This window comes from Malaclemys terrapin, chromosome 2 (assembly GCF_027887155.1).
Source record: "Malaclemys terrapin pileata isolate rMalTer1 chromosome 2, rMalTer1.hap1, whole genome shotgun sequence".
In the NCBI taxonomy this organism is placed as follows: domain Eukaryota; kingdom Metazoa; phylum Chordata; order Testudines; family Emydidae; genus Malaclemys; species Malaclemys terrapin.
This window is the reverse complement of record NC_071506.1, coordinates 215,805,627-215,827,354: the sequence shown is the minus strand read 5'-3', so window position 1 is coordinate 215,827,354 and position 21,728 is coordinate 215,805,627. Positions and strand designations below refer to the sequence as shown.

The 21,728-nt window shown below is 44.3% G+C and overlaps 1 protein-coding gene across 1 annotated transcript in view; it reads right to left on the bottom strand.

Moving 5' to 3' along the window:
• NEK10 (NIMA related kinase 10) overlaps positions 1-21,728 on the bottom strand; it is a 168,916-nt gene that overhangs the window by 99,865 nt on the left and 47,323 nt on the right. Inside the window, exons 16-22 of the mRNA XM_054019936.1 lie at positions 21,117-21,181; positions 19,857-19,959; positions 19,617-19,745; positions 18,982-19,119; positions 17,957-18,002; positions 17,149-17,270; positions 16,853-16,955 (exon numbers count right to left, since the gene is read on the bottom strand). Of these exons, the coding sequence (XP_053875911.1) occupies positions 16,853-16,955; positions 17,149-17,270; positions 17,957-18,002; positions 18,982-19,119; positions 19,617-19,745; positions 19,857-19,959; positions 21,117-21,181 (706 nt within the window). The remainder of the gene's footprint in view (positions 1-16,852; positions 16,956-17,148; positions 17,271-17,956; positions 18,003-18,981; positions 19,120-19,616; positions 19,746-19,856; positions 19,960-21,116; positions 21,182-21,728) is intronic.

Genomic DNA, 21,728 nt, shown 5'->3' with positions numbered 1-21,728 from the left:
CTTGCACTGTTGGGCCCGTGACAACTGTCTCAATTCTACGAGAAGGTCCTCCCACAGCTTGCTTCTTGGCAGCAACCAGGGAATGGGAGCGGTGCCGAGGCAGGCGTTTTTGTGGCCTGGGAGAACGCCGGTCCCAAGACGAGTATGGGATCTTCTGCGGTGCCGGAGTTGGTACCGCCGGAGGGGCACTCCACACCGAGGCTCTCTGGCCCGCGTCTTGAGAGGGCCTCAGGGCCGACTCCATGAGGAGTTGCCTAAGACGGAACTCCCTCTTCTTACGTGTTCAAGGTTTGAACGCTTTACAAATCTTGCACTTATCTGCTTGATGGCCCTCCCCCAGATTCTGAGACAGGAATCGTGGAGGTCGCCCGTGGGCATGGGCCTGCTGCAAGACTTGCAAGGCTTGAAGCCCTGAGATGGCATGCCCCAGGTTCCCGCAGGGCAGTCTTTCATAGGACCGGCCCTTTAACAGCTAACTACACTTAACACTATAAAGAAAAGATTAACAGCTACTAACTATTTACAATGAAGATAAGAGAGAATGCTAGGGATAAGTGGAACACTTGACAAGACAAGAGACCACTGTTCCAACAACCGTCACAGGCAGTAAGAAGGAACTGAAGGGGCGTCGGGCCAGCAGGGGCTTATATATAGCACCATATCAGCTCCACTCCAGTGGGCTCCCCAGCCGGTCCGACGGGTAGCTGCTAGGGTAAAAGTTTCCGATATCCGTGCATGCAGCGCGCACACACACCTAACTGGAATTGATATGAGCAATCACTCGAAGAAGAACAATAAAATGCACAAATAACATAAAATTAAAATCCATGTTACTTAAACTTTTCTCGCCCTAGTTTGGTATTTTGCACTCTGGAAAGATTCCTCCCATCCTCATGAAGGCTTTTGTTTTCCTTTTTTTCTCCTTCCAACTGTGACAATAAATATCATTTTTTGTTTTGGTTTGTTTTCGAAAAGTTGAATCATGAGTTGTATCATCCTTGATTCATCGGTTCTGGTGGGAAACTTGAAGCAGGATTGGACCCTGCCATGTGTAAAGCTGTTAAACTTTAGTGTTATGCTTTGCTCTTTTTTCCCCTCTTCTGCAAAAGTGGACCCTGTATGGCAATAACAGCTGTTCTTCCTCATCTCTAGGGCCCTACCAAATTCATGTCCATGAAAAACATGGCACGGACCATAAAATCTGGTCTTCCCCTGTGAAATCTGGTCTTTTGGGTGCTTTTACCCTATGGTATACAGATTTCACGGGGGTAGACCAACGTTTCTCAAAGTGGGGGTCCTGACCCAAAAGGTTGTTGCAGGAGGGTCGCAATGTTATTTTAGGGGGATTACGGTATTGCCACCTTTACTTCTGTGCTGCCTTCAGAGCTAGGCGGCCGGAGAGCGACGGCTGTTGGCCGGGCACCCAGCTCTGAAGGCAGCACCCCGCCAGCAGCAGTGCAGTAGTAAAGGTGGCAATGCCATCCTTACTTCTGCGCTGCTGCTGGCGGTAGCTCTGCCTTCAGAGCTGGGCACCTGGCCAGCAGCTGCCACTCTCCAGCTGCCCAGCTCTGAATGCAGTGCCGCCGCCAGCGGCAGCGCAAAAGTATGGGTAGCAGTACTGCAACCCCCTCTACAACAACTTTGCAATTCCCCTCACAACTCCTTTTCGGGTCAGGACCCCTACAATTACAACACCATGAACTTGCACATTTAAATAGCTGAAATCATGAAAATTATAAATTTTAAAATCCAATGACCGTGAAATTGACCAAAATGGACCATAAATTTGGGCCCTACTCATGTCCAAGAAGATGGATCATCCCCACTGGCTGGAGTTTTGGAACCAAAACCACAACTCTTAGTGTGAGCATGTAAGTAATTGGGGTTTCTCTGTATTAATCTCTGAATGCTACATATTGTATATGATTATCCAGTTGTTGTAAGGGACAGGTACTGGGTAGCTATATTGGGTTATTGGGAGTTAAATGCATAGCTTGGCTCAATTTACTAGCTGGCTGTTGGTAAAAAAAACCATAAGGCCAGACAATGGGTGCACATAAGCCACTGCCTGACAAACACAGCAGAAGGCTGAGCAATTAACTACCTAGATCCCACTTGCACCCAAGAGTTACACAGCTGTCATGCCTGGAACCTAAAGACCAAAAGGACACAGGTTCTCCAAAGTGATGTTCTATACAGGGAAGATCAGTTGTCAGGGGCTGCTGCCCTGTAGAAGAGAGAAAGAGAAACAGACCCTGCAAGACTGTGTGACTAAGTCAGGTCTAGTCTCCTCAGGGAAACAGTAAGCTAAGACATGCATATGGGCTGTTTAGTAAGCTCAAATTATCTTGCTCTCTTCTGTGCCGCTCTGTTCCTACTGTTAAAATAAGCAATATTTTGTTTTGGAAACAGCTGTCTGGTCACTGTGCACTAACCTCTGGTCACAGCCCTGAACACAGGCAGGCCTGCTGAAAAATCAAGGAATGTAGCCAGGGGACCTAGTCCTAGAGTGGGAGAATCATGAGATTCCACCTCAAGAGGCGAAGACTAGAAAGCTGTCACCTGGGGGAGAGGGTGCACTGGGAACCATGAGAGAGGGGTCTCAGGTACAGCTAGCCTAGTAAACATGTGAGAGCTCACCCACCAACATTCTTGTGTCAACTCTGTTTATGCTACAAGGAGTCCAGTGACACCTTAAAGACTAATAGATTTATTTGGGCATAAGCTTTCATGGGTAAAACACCTTACTTTTTCAGATGCATCTGTTTATGCTATTATGGAAACAAAAATATGGATGATAGTTAGAAATGGTTGGCTTGGGTCAGGTGTCCCATAACAGGAGAGGCACTCACATAAATGCATTTATAGGTTAGACAAATTTCTGATGACTTTTACCCAGTCTGATACTCAGGGCTCCGCCTAGCAGTAGCTTTCGCACCCCAGAAGGTCCTTTGATGAGAAATCCAAGGTTTAGGTACTCTTGGATTACTGAGCTGAGAACAGAATGTCCAAAGCAGCAATGACACTGACTCGGTAGTGTGTGAAAAAGATATGTAGCAAATGTGCCAGGTAGCTGTCTGGCAGATCTCTAAGGTAAGTGACAAATCCCTTTTTTGCCTATAAGGTGGATACTCCTCAAGTAGTTAACCCCAAGGCTGATTAATCCCCATGAGGCAGGAGACTTCTGCAGTGTTGACAGCTATTTGAATTAGTTTCAATGAAGTCTAGCAAGATGCCCTTTCCCTCCTCTTGATCCCTTCAAAGAAGATAGATTCCATGGAGAAATAATTTTAAGCCCTTACAACATCCAGTGAATTCAGTGCCCTTTGCTTGAAAGAAGGACAGAAGGAAGTGAGATAGATAGCCTGGTTTTAAAATAATTCATCTATTTTAGCTTTACAGGATGGTACACATTAGGGTTAGGGCAGCTATTTTTCTTGCTTTGTGGATTGAAGTCACAAGAATTTGGGGACAAAAGTCTGCATCACAGACATAATGATCTGTTCCAAATGCTGCTGAGTAACCCCTACACCAGCAAGCTGTAGACAAGTCTCCAATTGTTTCTGCCAAAGCCAAGGAGCCAGAGGCAGGATAGAACAGCTAGGCCAGCAAGTGGGAGGCTTTCTGTAGACCACAGGTGACAAGCTTCTCCCCAAGCTTCATGGCTAAGAGAGGGAGGACTTGGCAGGAACTGGACTCCACCTCACTCACAAGAGGTCATCCTGCAAGGCATCTTGGAAAGAACAGGCTGTAACATGGTCTGGAAGTTCTGCTTTCTACCTTAGCTTCACACAAGGGCCCTATCAGGGAAGGGAGAAAGGGTGGTCCACAAAGCCTCCCTTCATTTACTTGGGCACTACTCAAGACCAACTGGATGAGGGAGCAGGGCTGCTGGTTAGTCTGGCCACCTGTGTCTCACTCACCACAAAGCCCTGCAGGACCCATACAGGGAGTGGTGATGCTGGCTCATCTGGATGTATCCACATTCTTGAAGTCCTGTGCATCCTGCTAGTCCTAAAGATAGCAATGGAGAAGCTCACGGATGGAAAGACCTTGTGGTTGGTCAGAACTTCCTCCCATCAGACCTCACGAACTATTTTCCAGTGTCTAATCTCAATTTTCTAAGCGCAGAAATCTAGACTCTAGCAAAAACAGACTTGGAAGCCACCTGTTAGCTGACAGTATCCTGGTTATCTCTCAGTCTGACTTCAGGCCAGAGCATGGTACTGAGAAACCATTTGTTACTGTTGGACAACCTCCTACTGCCTGTAGACAACAAGAAAAGTACATCCATACTGATCCTTCTGGGCCTCTCTGTACACTTGATAATGTTGATAATCAAATACTCCTATTCCACTTCCCAGAAGCTATAACGGCTAAAAATAAACACCCTGAAATGGCACCAATTCTTATTCACATACCAAACCCAGAAGGTTATTATGCTTTCTTCCCTGGAGACCGGGGAGATGGGTCGGAAACGAGAGGGAGAGTGGGCTATATTGTCAGAGAGAAAGGAGGGTCAGGACAAAACTGGGAGGAAAGATCAAACCAGTATCTTAGATGCCTATATACAAATGCGAGAAGTATGGGCAATAAGCAGGAAGAACTGGAAGTGCTAATAAATAAATACAACTATCACATTGTTGGCATCACTGAAACTTGGTGGGATAATACACGATTGGAATGTTGGTGTGGATGGGTACAGCTTGCTCAGGAAGGATAGACAGGGGAAAAAGGGAGGAGGTGTTGCCTTGTATATTAAAAATGTACACACTTGGACTGAGGTAGAGATGGACATAGGAGACGGAAGTGTTGAGAGTCCCTGGGTTAGGCTAAAAGGGGTAAAAAACAAGGGAGATGTCATGCTAGGAGTCTACTACAGGCCACCTAACCAGGTGGAAGAGGTGGATGAGGCTTTTTTTAAGCAACTAACAAAATCATCCAAAGCCCAAGATTTGGTGGTGATGGGGGGACTTCAACTATCCGGATATATGTTGGGAAAATAACACAGCGGGGCACAGACTATCCAACAAATTCTTGGACTGCATTGGACACAACTTTTTATTTCAGAAGGTTGAAAAAGCTACTAGGGGGGAAGCTGTTCTAGATTTGATTTTAACAAATAGGGAGGAACTCGTTGAGAATTTGAAAGTAGAAGGCAGCCTGGGTGAAAGTGATCATGAAATCATAGAGTTTGCAATTCTAAGGAAGGGTAGAAGGGAGAACAGCAAAATAGAGACAATGGATTTCAGGAAGGCAGATTTTGGTAAGCTCAGAGAGCTGATAGGTAAGGTCCCATGGGAATCAAGACTGAGGGGAAAAACAACTGAGGAGAGTTGGCAGTTTTTCAAAGGGACACTATTAAGAGCCCAAAAGCAAGCTATTCCGCTGGTTAGGAAAGATAGAAAATGTGGCAAAAGACCACCTTGGCTTAACCATGAGATCTTGCATGATCTAAAAAATAAAAAGGAGTCATATAAAAAATGGAAACTGGGACAGATTACAAAGGATGAATATAGGCAAACAACACAGGAATGCAGGGGCAAGATTAGAAAGGCAAAGGCACAAAATGAGCTCAAACTAGCTACGGGAATAAAGGGAAACAAGAAGACTTTTTATCAATACATTAGAAGCAAGAGGAAGACCAAAGACAGGGTAGGCCCACTGCTTAGTGAAGAGGGAGAAACAGTAACAGGAAACTTGGAAATGGCAGAGATGCTTAATGACTTCTTTGTTTCGGTCTTCACCGAGAAGTCTGAAGGAATGCCTAACATAGTGAATGCTAATGGGAAGGGGGTAGGTTTAGCAGATAAAATAAAAAAAGAACAAGTTAAAAATCACTTAGAAAAGTTAGATCCCTGCAAGTCACCAGGGCCTGATGAAATGCATCCTAGAATACTCAAGGAGCTAATAGAGGAGGTATCTGAGCCTCTAGCTATTATCTTTGGAAAATCATGGGAGACGGGAGAGATTCCAGAAGACTGGAAAAGGGCAAATATAGTGCCCATCTATAAAAAGGGAAATAAAAACAATCCAGGAAACTACAGACCAGTTAGTTTAACTTCTGTGCCAGGGAAGATAATGGAGCAAGTAATTAAGGAAATCATCTGCAAACACTTGGAAGGTGGTAAGGTGATAGGGAACAGCCAGCATGGATTTGTGAAGAACAAATCATGTCAAACCAATCTGATAGCTTTCTTTGATAGGATAACGAGCCTTGTGGATAAGGGTGAAGCTGTGGATGTGGTATACCTAGACTTTAGTAAGGCATTTGATACAGTCTCGCATGATATTCTTATCGATAAACTAGGCAAATACAATTTAGATGGGGCTACTATAAGGTGGGTGCATAACTGGCTGGATAACCGTACTCAGAGAGTTTTTATTAATGGTTCCCAATCCTACTGGAAAGGCATAACGAGTGGGGTACCGCAGGGGTCTGTTTTGGGACCGGCGCTGTTCAGTATCTTCATCAACGACTTAGATATTGGCATAGAAAGTACGCTTATTAAGTTTGCGGATGATACCAAACTGGGAGGGATTGCAACTGCTTTGGAGGACAGGGTCATAATTCAAAATGATCTGGACAAATTGGAGAAATGGGCGGAGGTAAATAGGATGAAGTTTAACAAAGACAAATGCAAAGTGCTCCACTTAGGAAGGAAAAATCAGTTTCACACATACAGAATGGGAAGAGATTGTCTAGGAAGGAGTACGGCAGAAAGGGATCTAGGGGTTATAGTGGACCACAAGCTAAATATGAGTCAACAGTGTGATGCTGTTGCAAAAAAAGCAAACATGATTCTGGGATGTATTAACACGTGTGTTGTGAGCAAGACACGAGAAGTCATTCTTCCGCTCTACTCTGCTCTGGTTAGGCCTCAGCTGGAGTACTGTGTCCAGTTCTGGGCACCGCATTTTAAAAAAGATGTGGAGAAATTGGAAAGGGTCCAGAGAAGAGCAACAAGAATGATTAAAGGTCTTGAGAACATGACCTATGAAGGAAGGCTGAAAGAATTGGGTTTGTTTAGTTTGGAAAAGAGAAGACTGAGAGGGGACATGATAGCAGTTTTCAGGTATTTAAAAGGGTGTCATAAGGAGGAGGGAGAAAACTTGTTCACCTTAGCCTCTAAGGATAGAACCAGAAGCAATGGGTTTAAACTGCAGCAAGGGAGGTCTAGGTTGGACATTAGGAAAAAGTTCCTAACTGTCAGGGTGGTTAAACACTGGAATAAATTGCCTAGGGAGGTTGTGGAATCTCCATCTCTGGAGATATTTAAGAGTAGGTTAGATAAATGTCTATCAGGGATGGTCTAGACGGTATTTGGTCCTGCTATGCGGGCAGGGGACTGGACTCGATGACCTCTCGAGGTCCCTTCCAGTCCTAGAATCTATGAATCTATGAGCAACTGTTCCTCCCACCTTGAGAACCCTCACCTGCATAATCTCACAAGCCTTATCCTTTTCTATTAAGAAAGCTAATTAGACCATATGGCCTGAAATGCAAGCAGATAACAACCATCTTTACATCAACTAAACACTACTTCAGAGCTTTCTCAAACCAAAATAGGTACCTGGATGAAGAGCAATTGGTGAAAACTGAACCCAGGCAATACTGAAAAACTTCAAGGAACTTGCCTCCCCGGTAATACATACAACTATCAGGGGCATTTGCTCTCTGGTTGTTAAATTGGTCTGCAGCCTTTGGATTCCTGAACTGGTATTGAATGCCAAAATAGCTATGGCAACAAAAAATGCACACTGCTATCTGTAACTGGCTAGAAAATTGTTCCCATCCTATTGGGTATAGATCCAGCCACAAAGGTCAGCAGACCATTGTTAACCGACGTAGACCTTCAGTCATGATTCTGGTAATTCAGATCTAGGAATGACGCTACATTCCTTAAAAAGCTCCACACTGCAGCAGCCCCTCTGCTTAGCATAGGACCGGTGTTACATCAGCTCAATAATCCAATCTCTGCACTGGTAATCCAATTAATACAGAGTCAACTTCAAAATCTCCTGATATTAAAAGCCCCAAGAAAAAACCTGAGAAATTGCTCTTCCTAAACAACCACGCCATCCAACAGCTACATTCTGCCAGAACAATGGCATTGTCAACCAATAAAGGGAGGCTCATGAGTGCAGAGACTGAGACAGAACTTTAAGAGGAGCTAGACCTAGACTGTACAACTCACTCCTGCAAGAGATGCGAGTGAGCACAAACCGCACCACTTTCCGAATGAAATATACAACTTGTATTTCCAACTTAGCTTTCCGCAATAAATTTTCTATCCACCCACAACACCTGCTGACACAAACACAGAAAAACATTCTATAAACCAACCAAGATATTGCTCCTTCTGACTGGGAAGAAGTACAGGCAAGTCTCATCTTACGCGGGGGTTCCATTCCGCGGTTAGCGCGTAAAGCGAAAACCGCCTATAGTCAAAATTACATTGAGTTGAATGGCGGGCGGAATCACCCGCACTACAGGTACAGTATTAAAATTGTTATTTTTATCTTTTTTTTTGTTTTTGCCGACCGCATAAAGCTGAAATCGCGCATGTTAAATGCACGTAAGATGCGACAGACCTGTAAAGAAGTATTCAGATAAAACAATGACAGAGGCCATGTAGATAAGGGAAAATAAAGATGACAAGAGGAGATGGGGAAGGGAAGGCTCCAGAGAATCAGACTGTACATCTCTACTTCAAATGGAATTCTTTTGAGGAAGTTCTACGGCCTGTGCTATACAAGAGGTCAGGCCAGATGATCAGTGGTCCCTTCTGGCCTTAGAATCTATAAAACTCAGTGAAAGACTCTGTAACCACTAGGCCAGGTGGACCAAAGAAAAGGGGAGACAAGAGTGGAGGCTGGAAAGTATCCTTTAAAGGAGGCAGAGGAGAGCAGAAATGCCTGGACACTGTAGCACTCATAATCCTTTTTGTTTTGCTCGGAGTGGGGAGGTCCATGGTCCCGGTAATCTTGCCATCCAGATAGGCCATGCATGATTGGATTCAAATGAAGTCTGGTCCCAGTTCTGATGGTGCAGGCCCATGATCTCAGAGCTGACTTGAAGCACTAGGTGAGAGGAATCTAGGTGGCCCTTCTGGTATACCATGCAGGGAAGGAGATTGATAGTACAAGTGGCAAAATAGCTCAGTCTGACTAGGACAGCCCAGTGCCAACATCTCACCATTTTCTTACCTCTCCTCCTTCCTGGGAAAGAGAAATTACCCTTTTTTTGATCAGCAGCAAGAGAAACAATGTTTAGTTTGCTATGAGGTTGAAGGTAAAATGAAGTGCTGGTGAATTGATTATTCCCATGAGGAGGGGCTTGCAAGCCAATCCATAACATCCAAGCAATGTTTAGAGCACTAGCATAAGCACCGCTAGCCCAAGCCTGTAGACCAGGGTTGGGAGGCTCGCTCCCAGATGCAGTGTAGACAGGCCCAAGGGAAGACACGACCCTGCAGCAATCCCCATAGAATCCGTTCTCTTAGAGGCAGCAAATCTGAAGGGCTTTGTAGTGGCTCTGTCACAGGGGCATAAAATAAAAGAAACAGGTCCAGTGTCCCTGTGCCAGAGCAATGCTCCCATTGGCCAATTAAGAGGGTGGGCAACACTTGGAGGCTATAAAGGATCAGGAAGTTCTGGTGAGTGTCAGTCTGAAAACTGAAGGAGGTCTCTGGGGAAAGCTCTACTTAGAAAGAGGGAGGAATTATCAGGAAGCCTGAGTCAATGCCAATGCTGAGAGGTTGAAAAGGAACGAGGGCTAGGAGCCACTGGAGGGGCTAGCTGGCTGACCTTTTTGAACTGAAGAGCCAGTGGCAGGAGGCTGAAAGGGGCAGACAGCTAGGAACCAGGAGAGGGACTAGCTTTCTGACCTTCCTGAGTCAAAGCCAGCCAGTGCTGACAGAATGAAAAGGGCTGAGGGCTAGGGAACCCGTGGAGGGGCAAGCTGGTTGTCCTTCCTGAGCCATGGAGAGCCAAAGCCAGAGAAGACTGGAGAGGGGTGAAGTCTGAGAACAGCAGAGGATGGTGCCTGCTGGCTGTGCTGGAGAGCTGGGGCGTGGTGCAGGATGCCCAGGACATGGTGCAGGATGCAAGGGCTGTATTGATGTATTGCATGGATTACAGTGCTGGGACTTGTTATGTGCACAGGGCTTTCTTTTTTAATAAATTAATCCCACAAGTGCCATTTGCACTAAGGACTATTTGGACTATTTCTCAGGACTCTGAAGGAGACTGGTGCATGTGTCATGCTGCAGCCTGCTACTGAAGGGTGCTCCAGGCAAGCTGGCCCTTGCAGGCTGTCATGACTCTCAAAGGTCTTTGCATCACTGAACCAGGGCAGGTTGGGAAAGAAGTCCACTGAGAACACAACAGATAAATGGATTTTCATATTCTATGTTAAATATATTGTGCTACTGCTGCTGCATGGAATCGTACATTTTATCATGTAAGTCAGGGGTGGGGAACCTTTTTTTCTATCACCGGCCATTGACACACAGAAAAAATAAATCGCAGGACACACACAATTAAAAATCGTGGGACAAATCTAACGCTCCCAGCCCCGCCTCTTATGCCTCCCGCACAGCCACCGGCCCCGACCCCCGACCCAGAGGAGTGCCAGGAGGGCGGGCCACGCACGGCCCCAGCCCCCCCAGCCTCGGAGTGCTGGGAAGGTGTGTGGTGTGTGGCCGCAGCCTCCCCAGCCCCGGCTGGGGCACAGGGAGGAGCCACATGCTACGCGGCGGTAAACAGGGGGGAGAGCCCTGGGCAGGACGGAGCGTGGGCAGGTCCATACCTGGCTGTTTGGGGAGGCACAGCCTCCCCCAGCCTATGGGACCCACCACCCATGCGCGGGCCGGATCAAATTAAGCAACAGGCTGGATCCAGCCCATGGGCCATAGGTTTCTCACTCCTGATATAAGCAGAACAACCTATGTGGATTTATATAGAAATAAGCACCCCAAGCTACAAAATGTAGCTACAATGAAAAAAGCATACTCATTTTAAATTCAGAAAACCATTAACTCTCACTATCTATATACATACAAAAAAACCTAAGCAGATGAAAACTAGCCAGGGACAATAGCGGTCCAAGGTATGGCTAAAACAGCATACCGAATAATAATTATTGTTAGAGTGGGGGTGCTATGCTGTGCCTGCAATTTTAATGTAAACTCTGTTTATTAGAAATTTATAACTCAGACACTCTCACTGATCAGGAGTGTATCATTTCAGTGACAGTTTCCCCCCATTTAAAATAAAAAGTTTAACCATTTAAAAATTACTATTTTGTAACATTTATATCATGGTAGCACCTAGAGGCCAACCGGGCTGGTTCCTATTGTGATGTTTGCTCCTTTGGACATTTGGAGAACTTTCCACAGTTTTGTCTGGACTCTTGGTCCTGTGCTGATTGGCTGATTGCTCCAACACTCCTGCTCCCCCTCACCGTCTCTTCACCGTGACTTCACTCCACACCTGCTCCTGTCCTGTTCCTCTCACCCCAACTCCCTTCCCTTTCCTTTCTATTTAGCTGATCCCCTATTAAGAAAACCAACCCCCCTTGCACCCTCAAAAAAATTGTGTAACTAATAGGACATTTGCTGCCATCTCATTATTCACCGTGCTTGTGAGTAACACACTTTCTCACACCCTGTGCCTGTTTTGTCTATTTGGATTGTTAGCTGTTTGGGCCAGGGACTGTCTACTACTTTGTTTGTATACTGCCTAGCACAGTGGGGCCCTGTGATAAATGAAGGGAGGGGAGGTAGTTCTCTTTTATGGACACCCAGCCATGGGGTCTGGAGGCAGGGAGATGTTACTACTGAGGTAACCAAGCCCCCTTCCATTTGTGTGTCAGATGAATACCAGAACTGTTTAATAGTAGTTTATTGTTGAGGTTGCTGGAAAAGTGTACCCAATGCAGAACTAGGTTTTAAATCTATTGGATCTCATGGCCCCAACTATCCTTCAGCTTCATTCTTTTTCATTGCTCAAAACCTAATACAAGATTTAAAAAACAGAAGGACAGAGCAAAGGTCACTGTAGTTCACAATGGCAATATATTGGAGAACACCAGTTACAGGTGAGTAAGCTTTCTCCATTATGCTATTGCCACACAGATTCTCATTGCAGGAAGGCTATTTGGGGAGGTGAGCACTACAAGTAAAAACATGTTATTTTTAAAGTGTAAGGGGACTGTTGTCCCCTTACTAAAACTCAGTGGGGGTGTTTTGGTTGGCTAGTTCCTAGAATCAAAAGAAAGGGGAAGGGTCGATGGGAAATCAGGACCGAGTCTGACAGTCCCCGGAACATTGGGGAGAGGCCAATGCTTCAGGTCAGCCTGACTGACAGGGTGGGCAGGCTAATCAGGGAGGCCAGGGGGATCACACAGAGTGGGGCCGAGCTAAGGAAAAAGCAGGAGCCCAAGCTGAGCTGGGGAGCAGAGCTGTGCCAGCCAGAGGGGCCAGAAAAGCAGCCCAGGAAGCAGGTCAGTGCTGGGAGCAGAGTCACAGCAGCAGCCCACAGAGCAGACCAGTGCTGGGAGCAGAGCTGTAGCAACTAGAGGAGCCACAGAAGCAGCCCAGGGAGCTGGAGGCAGAGCAGCAGCAGCAGTGCTGAGGCAGAGTGGAGCTGGAGCTGGGGCTGGAGCACAGTCTGGAGGCGGGTCCGGTGAGCAGCTGGGGAGAGTGAGGGGGACCCTGGGAAGCGGGCCCAGCGCAGGGAGACGCCCCCAGCCAAGACGCCTGGCAGGCCAGACTTGGAGGGGGATTGTAACCCCAATGGGGCGGGGGCGACGCTGGAAAGAAAGGTCCTACCACCTAGAGTCTGAGAGCATGTGACCGGGTTTGAGAGCCTGGGAGGGAGGGGGAGACCCCGAGTGGCCGCGGCGCATGCACTGCTTCTCCCTCTCCCTCCCTCCCTCCTAGGCTTGAGAGCCTGGGGGGGGGGAGGAGGCAGGGCTGGAGATTTGGGAAAGGGGTGGAGTTGAGACGGGGCCAGGGGTGGGGTACGAAAAAAACTGGGGTGGCAGCCAAAATTGTTTTTGCTTGGGGTGGCAAAAATCCTAGAGCCGGCCCTGGTTGTGATGTCCCTGTGCCACAGAGCGGAGTTACATGTTTTCCTTTAACCTTTCCCATTTTTCCCTTATTTTTTTAAATCAATTGCTGTTTAAATAAATTGTATTTGCTTTGAACTGTGTGTAATGATCAGTGGGTCAGGAAAGCATCCAGTGCAGAGAGAGCACCCCAGAGTGGGGACACCCTAGCCCCTGCCCTAAGTGACCATGACAAGGTTGGAGGTCGAGCCCCACAGGAATCCTGGGCCCAGCCTTGTTGGGGTTATGAGGACTCTGCCACACAAGAGAGTGGAAGGGGAGCTCTCGGGGTCAGACAGGCCTCTGGGTAAAGAAAGTGGGCGTTAGGACTCAGATCCTTTCACTAGGCCATTTCACTGGAGTAGTGTATAAGCTAGGGTTACCATATGTCCGTTTTTTCCCTGACATGTCCGGCTTTTCGGCAATCAAACCCCCGTCCTGGGGGGAATTGCCAAAAAGCCGAACATGTCCGGGAAAAATACCGGCCGGGCACTTCCTCTCCCGCAGCTGCTCTGCTCCTCCCCGGACTCAGACTTTGGCTCTGTTTAAGAGCCAAGCTGCCCGAGCCAGCGCTACCAGCTTCGGGCAGCCCCCGTGCCTCCGGACCCTACGCCGCCGGAGCAGAGCAGCTGGAGCCGGGGAGGAGAAGAGCCCAGCCGGCGGCTCGGGGTCCGGAGGCAAGGGGGGCCGCCCGAAGCCGGTAGCGCTGGTTCGGGCAGCTTGGCTCTTAAACAGAGCTGAAGTCTGAGTCCGGGGAGGAGCAGAGCAGCTGGAGCCGGGGAGGAGAAGTGCCCGTCCGGGGGCGCAGGGTCCGGAGGCATAGGGGCTGCCCGAAGCCTGAGTGCTACCGGCTTCATGGTTTGCCGGGCAGCCTCCAGATCCTGCGCCCCCGGCTGGGCGCTTCCCCTCCTGGGCTCCAGCTGCGCTGGGGAAGTGCCGGCCGGGGGCGCAGGGTCTGGAGGCTGCCCGGCAAACCGTAAAGCCGGTAGCGCTCGGGCAGCCCTTTTCGCGTGGCTGGGAGGGAGGAGGGGGAGTTAGGGCGGGGACTTTGGGGAAGGGGTGGGGAAAGGGCAGGGTTGGGGCGGGGGCGGGGGTGGGAAAGGGGCGGGGCCGGGGAAAGGGGCGGGGCTAGGGCCCGAGGAGTGTCCTCTTTTTTTATTTTCTAAATATGGTAACCCTAGTATAAGCCAGAAAAGTTCCGCACAGTAGCGGGACCATTCCCCTGCTTACAAAAGGGAAAACAATCCTAACAACTAGAGGATGTACCCTTATTACTCATTAATCTAACCATCACCTCCCTGGCAGCCCCGTGGAAGAGTTACTCCAGCTTTAGACAGGATAACTTTCACTTACCTCCGCAGGTTGAAGGTTTGAAAGTCAAAAGAACATGGAACTATTCTCCTCTGGTGTTATTCTGCAACTTGTTACCATTGAGCTGTGGTTGAGTTTTGGTTAAATTCATGGAGCAGAACCTTTTTGTTTTATTTATGTTAACATTTATAAAATCTAAATATTTCAAACCTGCTGAAGAGCCAGGATTTATGACTTTCCAGGACTTGTGAATGTATTTTCAACATATACTTGGTCAGATAAATAATATACCTCCTCCACAAATACCTATTATGCTGTAGAATATAATTACCAAAACTATAAATAATCCAATCCTTGGTTTGTATGGATTGTATGAGTTACTACAGGATTCTATGTCAATTCACAGATAGAGAATGTTTTAACTATTGCTAGGAGGAAAGGAATGGAACTCTATTACCATTAAGATTATGAGACAACAATTTCAGTGAGATTCAAAAATAATAGAGAAAAGGCCATCATGTCCCCTCCCCCCACTGCATATATGTAGTGCAACATATTATTTTATACACTAGGTAAAATAACATGGGGTTCAAATATGCAATAACCAATCACAATAGAGAGGGTTAAGGACAGAGTTTCAGACAATTTTCCTGTCAGAATTCTAATGTTCCTCAGGTACAATTTTGGGCATATGTTTTAAAGTTGCACTGCATTTTTCTATATAATCATGTAGGTAGGCAGAAAGACAACGCAGTAAACTCAAGGCAAGACTGCCTCTCAGTGGTAGTATGCTTTTATACAGTATAACTACATATTTTTTAAATATTCTGAATGTATATTTTCATAATTCAGAGGTAAAGCACCATTAAATCATCTTCATTTAAAATGACACAATTATTAGGAATCCATACTTTTTAGTACATTAGATTTAATACCACTCAAGGAACTCTCCTCTGCATATTATTTGACATAACTGACTCCTGCTAGAAAATTACAGTATTTGAATATTACTACGTTTTTATCTATTACAGTAGAATGGTCAGTCGGGGTGGGTGTGTGTGTGTTTTAAACAAGGGAGGTTGACTTTTGTAGCCAGGCTTACTGTTGCTATTCTCTGTTACTCAGAATGTATATTTGGTTTTGCATCTTAAGCAATAAAAATAATGTAGCAGTCCATTTGCTATTATGAACCTGTATTTTAAAAAAAATAAAGAGAGGACTCTGAAGTGCCTGGTAGGCCAGCTGAATGTTCCACGCTGCATTTCCATTCAGTCACAGAGGACACTGCATTAAAACCCTGCAGTTCTTTGGAATATTTTTCATGCTCAGAGGCTGCTTTCAAATCCAATCATAAAACCCTACCTGTGACTGGTTTCCTTCTGACCACTTTGGGGAGACTGGAGAGATGCATGCCAGCCATATACCGCACTACAGGACTAGACACATGAGCATTATTCAAGCATGAACAGCATCCCTAACACTGTAATTGAGTACTGATAGGGGACAAGTGAGCTCCTGGTGCAAGAAGAGCCTAAAACATTTGTTTAAGATGATCATGGAGAGGTTAGTATCTCCCAGTCATAAGAGAGATAGGTGTTTCTGAACTAAGCTGCAGTGGTGTGCTGACCGGAGAATGTATTTGGCCCTCTCCTCATCTGACCCATCTTTTCTGGCAACCAGTCTCTTATTTGTACCTCTTGCACTTTGTCACTGTTTCCTGTTTCACGGTGTGCACTGTGAAGCTGGTACTTTTACACAGGCTGGAGCAGCACTTCAAAGGAGGCACTGTAGCATGTAGTGCAAAGGATTTTAGGCTTTGTCATGCTGGAAGACTGTCTGCCACACAGACCTGCAATGGGAGGCCCTCCCCTTGTGTGTACCCACAACAAGTGGAGAGAGAGAGACTATAGTCTGAAGCAGGCTTGTTGTTCACTTACAACCAAATGAAACCCACAGAAGAGATGGCCACTTCAACTTTGTACCTTCACTGGCATAGGGTGACCAGCTAACAACTGTGAAAAAATGGGACGGGGTGGGGGGCAAAAGGTGCCTATATAAGAAAAAGTTCCAAAAAACGGGACTGTCCCTTTAAAAACGGGACATCTGGTCCTCATTAGATGTGGTACCTAAAATATCTGTCTATCTTGCTTTTCCAATTGACTTTAACAGTTGCAGTCTCTCTTACATCATCATAGATCTAATTGTACTTTTTTTAAAAGGTGGCATTGTATGCTCTGCAATATTAGGTGCACACGGTATACTTATGATTGGTAAAACCGGATAGTTGTGTTCAGGGAGTTTACATTAGCAATTGTTTTACACAACTGTGTGATTCTAAATTAATTCACTATAATCCCCCACTCTTGAAGTTTGGTGAACAAGGTGAACTGGGCTGAAACCCACTGTGGCCACAGAAATTCCACTTACTAACTGTTACTTTGTCTTTATCCCCCAGCATGATATTGTTTGGAGTGATGTCTCTATGGACAATCCTCTTCTCCTTGTGCAAGTAACGGAGAGCTAGACACAGCTTCAAAACAAAAAGACATATAAAGAATTTTAACTGCAACCCAAATAAAAATCACATAAAATTATGTTAACATTTTATGACATGAGTGCTTCGGCACTACAAGTATTATTTTATAAATTTATTAGTCCAACATATACAAACGGCTCTACAAATTTTATAAAGAAAGGTCACAAATTAAAATGCATGTCCTTACTTGTATAAATATATTCCATATTCTATCTTCTGTAAACTGTTGTTGCCTTTCCTTCAAAGAATTAAAGTGTTCTCCCAGCGGTGCCCCTTCTATGAGCTCCATTACTATGTAGAGCCTGTCATCTATGCACAACAAAAGGAAATGGCAATCCCAAAAGAATATTACATTCATATATCCAGCATATCCACAGAAAACATGATCTTGGTCAAAATGTACATATATGATTGTTATTTTATTACTCTGCTTAAATTATTTGTATGTGCAAATATATTTTAATGACTACTCTTGTTCTTGTCATTCAAATTCGTTCTTCAGAGTCACATCTGCTGCAACACCTACAAGAAATTAGATAGCTAATAACAACAGCCAGGGAGGACAGCTGCCTATAGTTCATGCATACAAAAAGGGACTGGGGGGAGAAATGGAATGAATAATTCATGGATCAGTCACCACCCTGTATTATGATCTCTTTCCCATCCTCAGCATCTCAATTTTGTTTTTCAGACTGTAAATTCTTTAGAGCAGGGTGTGTCTTATATGTTTGGACAGAGCCTAGCACATTACGGGTGCTACTGCAACGTAAATCAATGTAAATAATAGCTATTGTTATTTACAGGCTGCTGTAGCCAATTTTTAAACCAACACTTAGGTCTAAATCTGTCTGAACTGTAGTGCTATTCTTAAGAGAAAATTAACTCCTACTGTTCAAGTTGGATAGGATCTTTCCTGGAACTACTAAGTACTTTTATTATGCTATTATTTCTTCATGACAAACAACATGGTTTTTAGTCACTAAGTTTTTACTCACTTTCCAGGAAGGTTCTGTAATATCGTACAACATTGGGATGATAAAGCTACAATAAGAACAAAAATTAGACAGTTGGAATTAATGTTAGATTGAGGGCACAATTTTGATAACATCAATCTATAAATTGAACGGAATAGCAATAGTTTTAAGACAAATATTACAAAAGTTTCCGAAATTTGTATTCCAAAAAATTTCTGGATTTCAGAGAGTTGTAACTAATTCTATCTGATAAATGTGCCTTTGCCTTATGGGGGCATATCAGACAGGATTTCCTCTCCCCATTTGCCCAGATGGCATAAGGACTCCCTAATCACAGTCACTCTAGGAGTTGACATTGTTTCCCTTTCTCCCAGTTTCAGACTTGGAGGGAAGGTATATTACAAAAAGGGGTGTTGAAGATTACTCTCCTTCCCCAGCAAAACAAGGAAGTTCGGAGAACAAACAAGATGATTCTGACTTAGCCCCTAACAGTGGAAGGAATGGAGCAAAGAAATACTGGGGCAAAGTCATTAAGCCTGCAAAGTCCCCTTTGCTTCAACAGACAACCCTAAATCTGATTTGCATTCAATATTGTTTTTAATTTAAAAATCACATTTAGGTTGAAAAGGAGAACTTGTAAGTCACAACAGTGACTTTTTCTGAATAAAATCTGACAATTTCAAAGCCAAGAAAACTTAATATGGAATAGAAACACTGGCCAACGTTTCATTGGGCTGTTGCTAACAGATTATGCTTTATTAAAGGAATTCTTTTAAATTGTTGAATACATCAGTTAACAAGCTCAGAATTTCCAAATAACAATAAGGGTTTGTTTACACTGCAGCTAATACTGAATTGTTTGTAATGTTTGGAGTCATGGAGATGGGCCACTGGCATTTTTTACATGGTGTTGATCAGACCAAAAACACCAGCAGCAGCTGGCAGCCTATATACACTAGGGCTCCCAAAAACACACTTGAGCTGCTGTTAGTGATGGTGAGAAATTTTTAGAAAATGTCCCCTAGTGAAGGGTTTATGACACTTACCTGTTCTTTGATGATTGTTAATTCAGAGACAATGTTCTTTACACTGCTGTCTCTGTCTTTTTTGTCCTTTCCAAATGCTGGATTATGTAAATTGACTTCTTTCATTGCTAGTAGATTTTGGCCACTATGTTTTCTAACCTACAGGGGGGGAAATGTGTAAAAAATTAACAAAAAAGGGTGGTGTCAAAAAGGACATTAATCATATATATGTGGTGAGTTAACTGAGTCTAAATCTCTCTCTCAAATTCTAAAGTCATGATTCTTTCTGTAGTTAGTGTGATATCAGCTTAAAAAGTGTTGGAGACCAATGATGCAGTTAACAGTGTCCTGCAGGGTTTGCTTAGATGTTTTAAATAACTTCATAGATGCTCTGTGTGGGGCTTTGCAGAAACAGTGGTGTGAATCCCTGCAGATTACACAGATTTGTCACACTTTCTAGCAGACAGAACTGCTGTCTGTGAAAAGTAGTACAAAGAAAAAGAGTAATAATAAAGATCACTGTTGTTCTGAGAAACATATTGGCCATTTTTCTACAAATGGTGTCAAACAGATTCACAATAAACCTAAAAAGTGGTGGAAAATACCACAGAAATGTCAACAGAAAATTGTTAGTTAATATCAAAAAGCAAGTTTACCTTATAAACACTTCCAAAAGCTCCACTGCCAAGATGATCTAAAATCGCATAATTGCTTATGTATTTTGATGGTGCTTTATTTTGATTAATGCTTTCAATATTTTCAGCAATTTGCTTCAGTTCATCCTCCTAATTATAAAAAAATTTTAAAAATGTAATTTTGATGATTTATATGTGCAGCAAACTGAAAAGAATAGTTATTTATTAACCTTATGAAAAAATTAGAAATGTTGTGCTTACCAGTAATGAATTTAGCTTTGATACCAGCTCTTCATAAGCACTGATATTACGAACATAATGTCCAATATCAATGAAGATCTCAAACAAATCAGTCGGGAAGAGTCTAAAAATGTTTAACGTTTTTATAAATTTAGAGAGTGTTCATAACAGATTACACACCGTGAAGACTTTTTTAACTAATGTATTGCTACTCCTTATTTTATAACCTTCTAAATAATTATTATTTTTGACCAGCCATTCAAATGTTCCTAATCTCAAATAGCCACCATCTGGGACTACAAGGAACTTCCAAAGGTCCCAGCTGGGATTAGGACATCATTTTGCTGGATACTGCATAAACATAGATCCTACTCCAGACAAAGGTGGAGAGTCACTGAAGTCAATGGAGCTCCATGTGGATGCAATGGTGTATCTATGCAATTCTGTACAGGTTCTCATATTGCCCCATCGCTGTATTATCTCAGCAACTTCCATTAGAGCATTAAATGATATGACTAATACCTGTTTATGTGCAGGATTGGGGCTATAATCCTTATCCCAGATTTACAATCAAAAAGACACAAAACAGACAAAGGGTAGGAAATGGATTTTCAACACACAAGCCAATAAAATAGTGAAGAATTGGCAAAGCCTTGTTAGTTACACGTTTGGTTAGTGTTTTTTTGTTTCTTTTTTTCAACAGGAGCTATAGGGAGGGTGAGGAATGGCAGGAATGGAAATCAGGAAGTAAAGGAATTGCAAAGCAAAGGATGAGGAAATGGTTCAGTTATATTTCCCAGCACCCAGCCCACGTAAACAGGCTTGATGTAGGATCGGTTCTCAAAAGGGATGGGTAAAGAAAGAATCCACTCCTCCCCAACTGGTACTGTAGTTCTGAGGTTCCGTGTTGCTTCTCATGCAACTACGCTAATCTTCTGGGAAAAGGCTGATGGACCTACACAGTAGCAGATCCAACAGTCCTAATTTCACTCCACCTCCAGCTTGCTCCAAAGCTTGCTATATGGAAACACAAGAGCAGCCTCTATAGGGCTGGGTTCTGTAGAGTTCCTACGATGCAGGCCCCCTCCACTAACTCTCTAAATCCTGCCTTATACAGCAGTACTGCAATGGTTCAATTGCAGGCACAGCCAGCCATTTGCGGCTGTGGAGAAGAGTGGAGGATATGCACTCTCAGATTTTGTTTGTTTGTTTTTTTCTTGTTCTCTGGAAATCAGTTACTACATTTGAAAACTGAGCATGACATTAATTGAGAAACCATACCTTTTAAAGAGATGTCTATTTCTTTCCATACTGAAGAGAAACCTCAAGGCTCTGAAAGCATAACACTGGGGTGGAAGAAATGCTTAAATTAATAACAAATTATGTACAAATTAAAACGCTGCTCATAAAACAGCAAGGGCCCTAAACATATTTTTTTAACCTTAATTTTTAAGTAACTAAGTAGGCCAGGCTATCAGCATAGTAATCATCCTCAATAAACCAAAAATAAACAGCTCTATATTTTAGTCACAAGCCATCTGGTCAGTGCATGCTGTATTTCCAATGTGGGCAGGCCCTCTTGAAAAAAAACTATGGATCAGCATGGCTACACTAGATACCGAATAATTTTATTTCTGCACTGCTGAATTTTTGAGCCACATTCTGCTTGATGACTCCGGTGCAGCCCAATGGGGTTACACTTACGTAACAGGGAGCAGAATTTGGCCCTTTTTTCTGGAAACTGAAGCGTAGAGCCCTAAAAATGTCAACAGGAGACAAAAACAAAAACAAACAAACAAAAAGCCCTAAGTCTACAAGAATCTGAAGATCAGCCACAAGAATACACTTGATCTAGTTTACAAAAAATGATCCACATAGTTCAGTTTCTATATA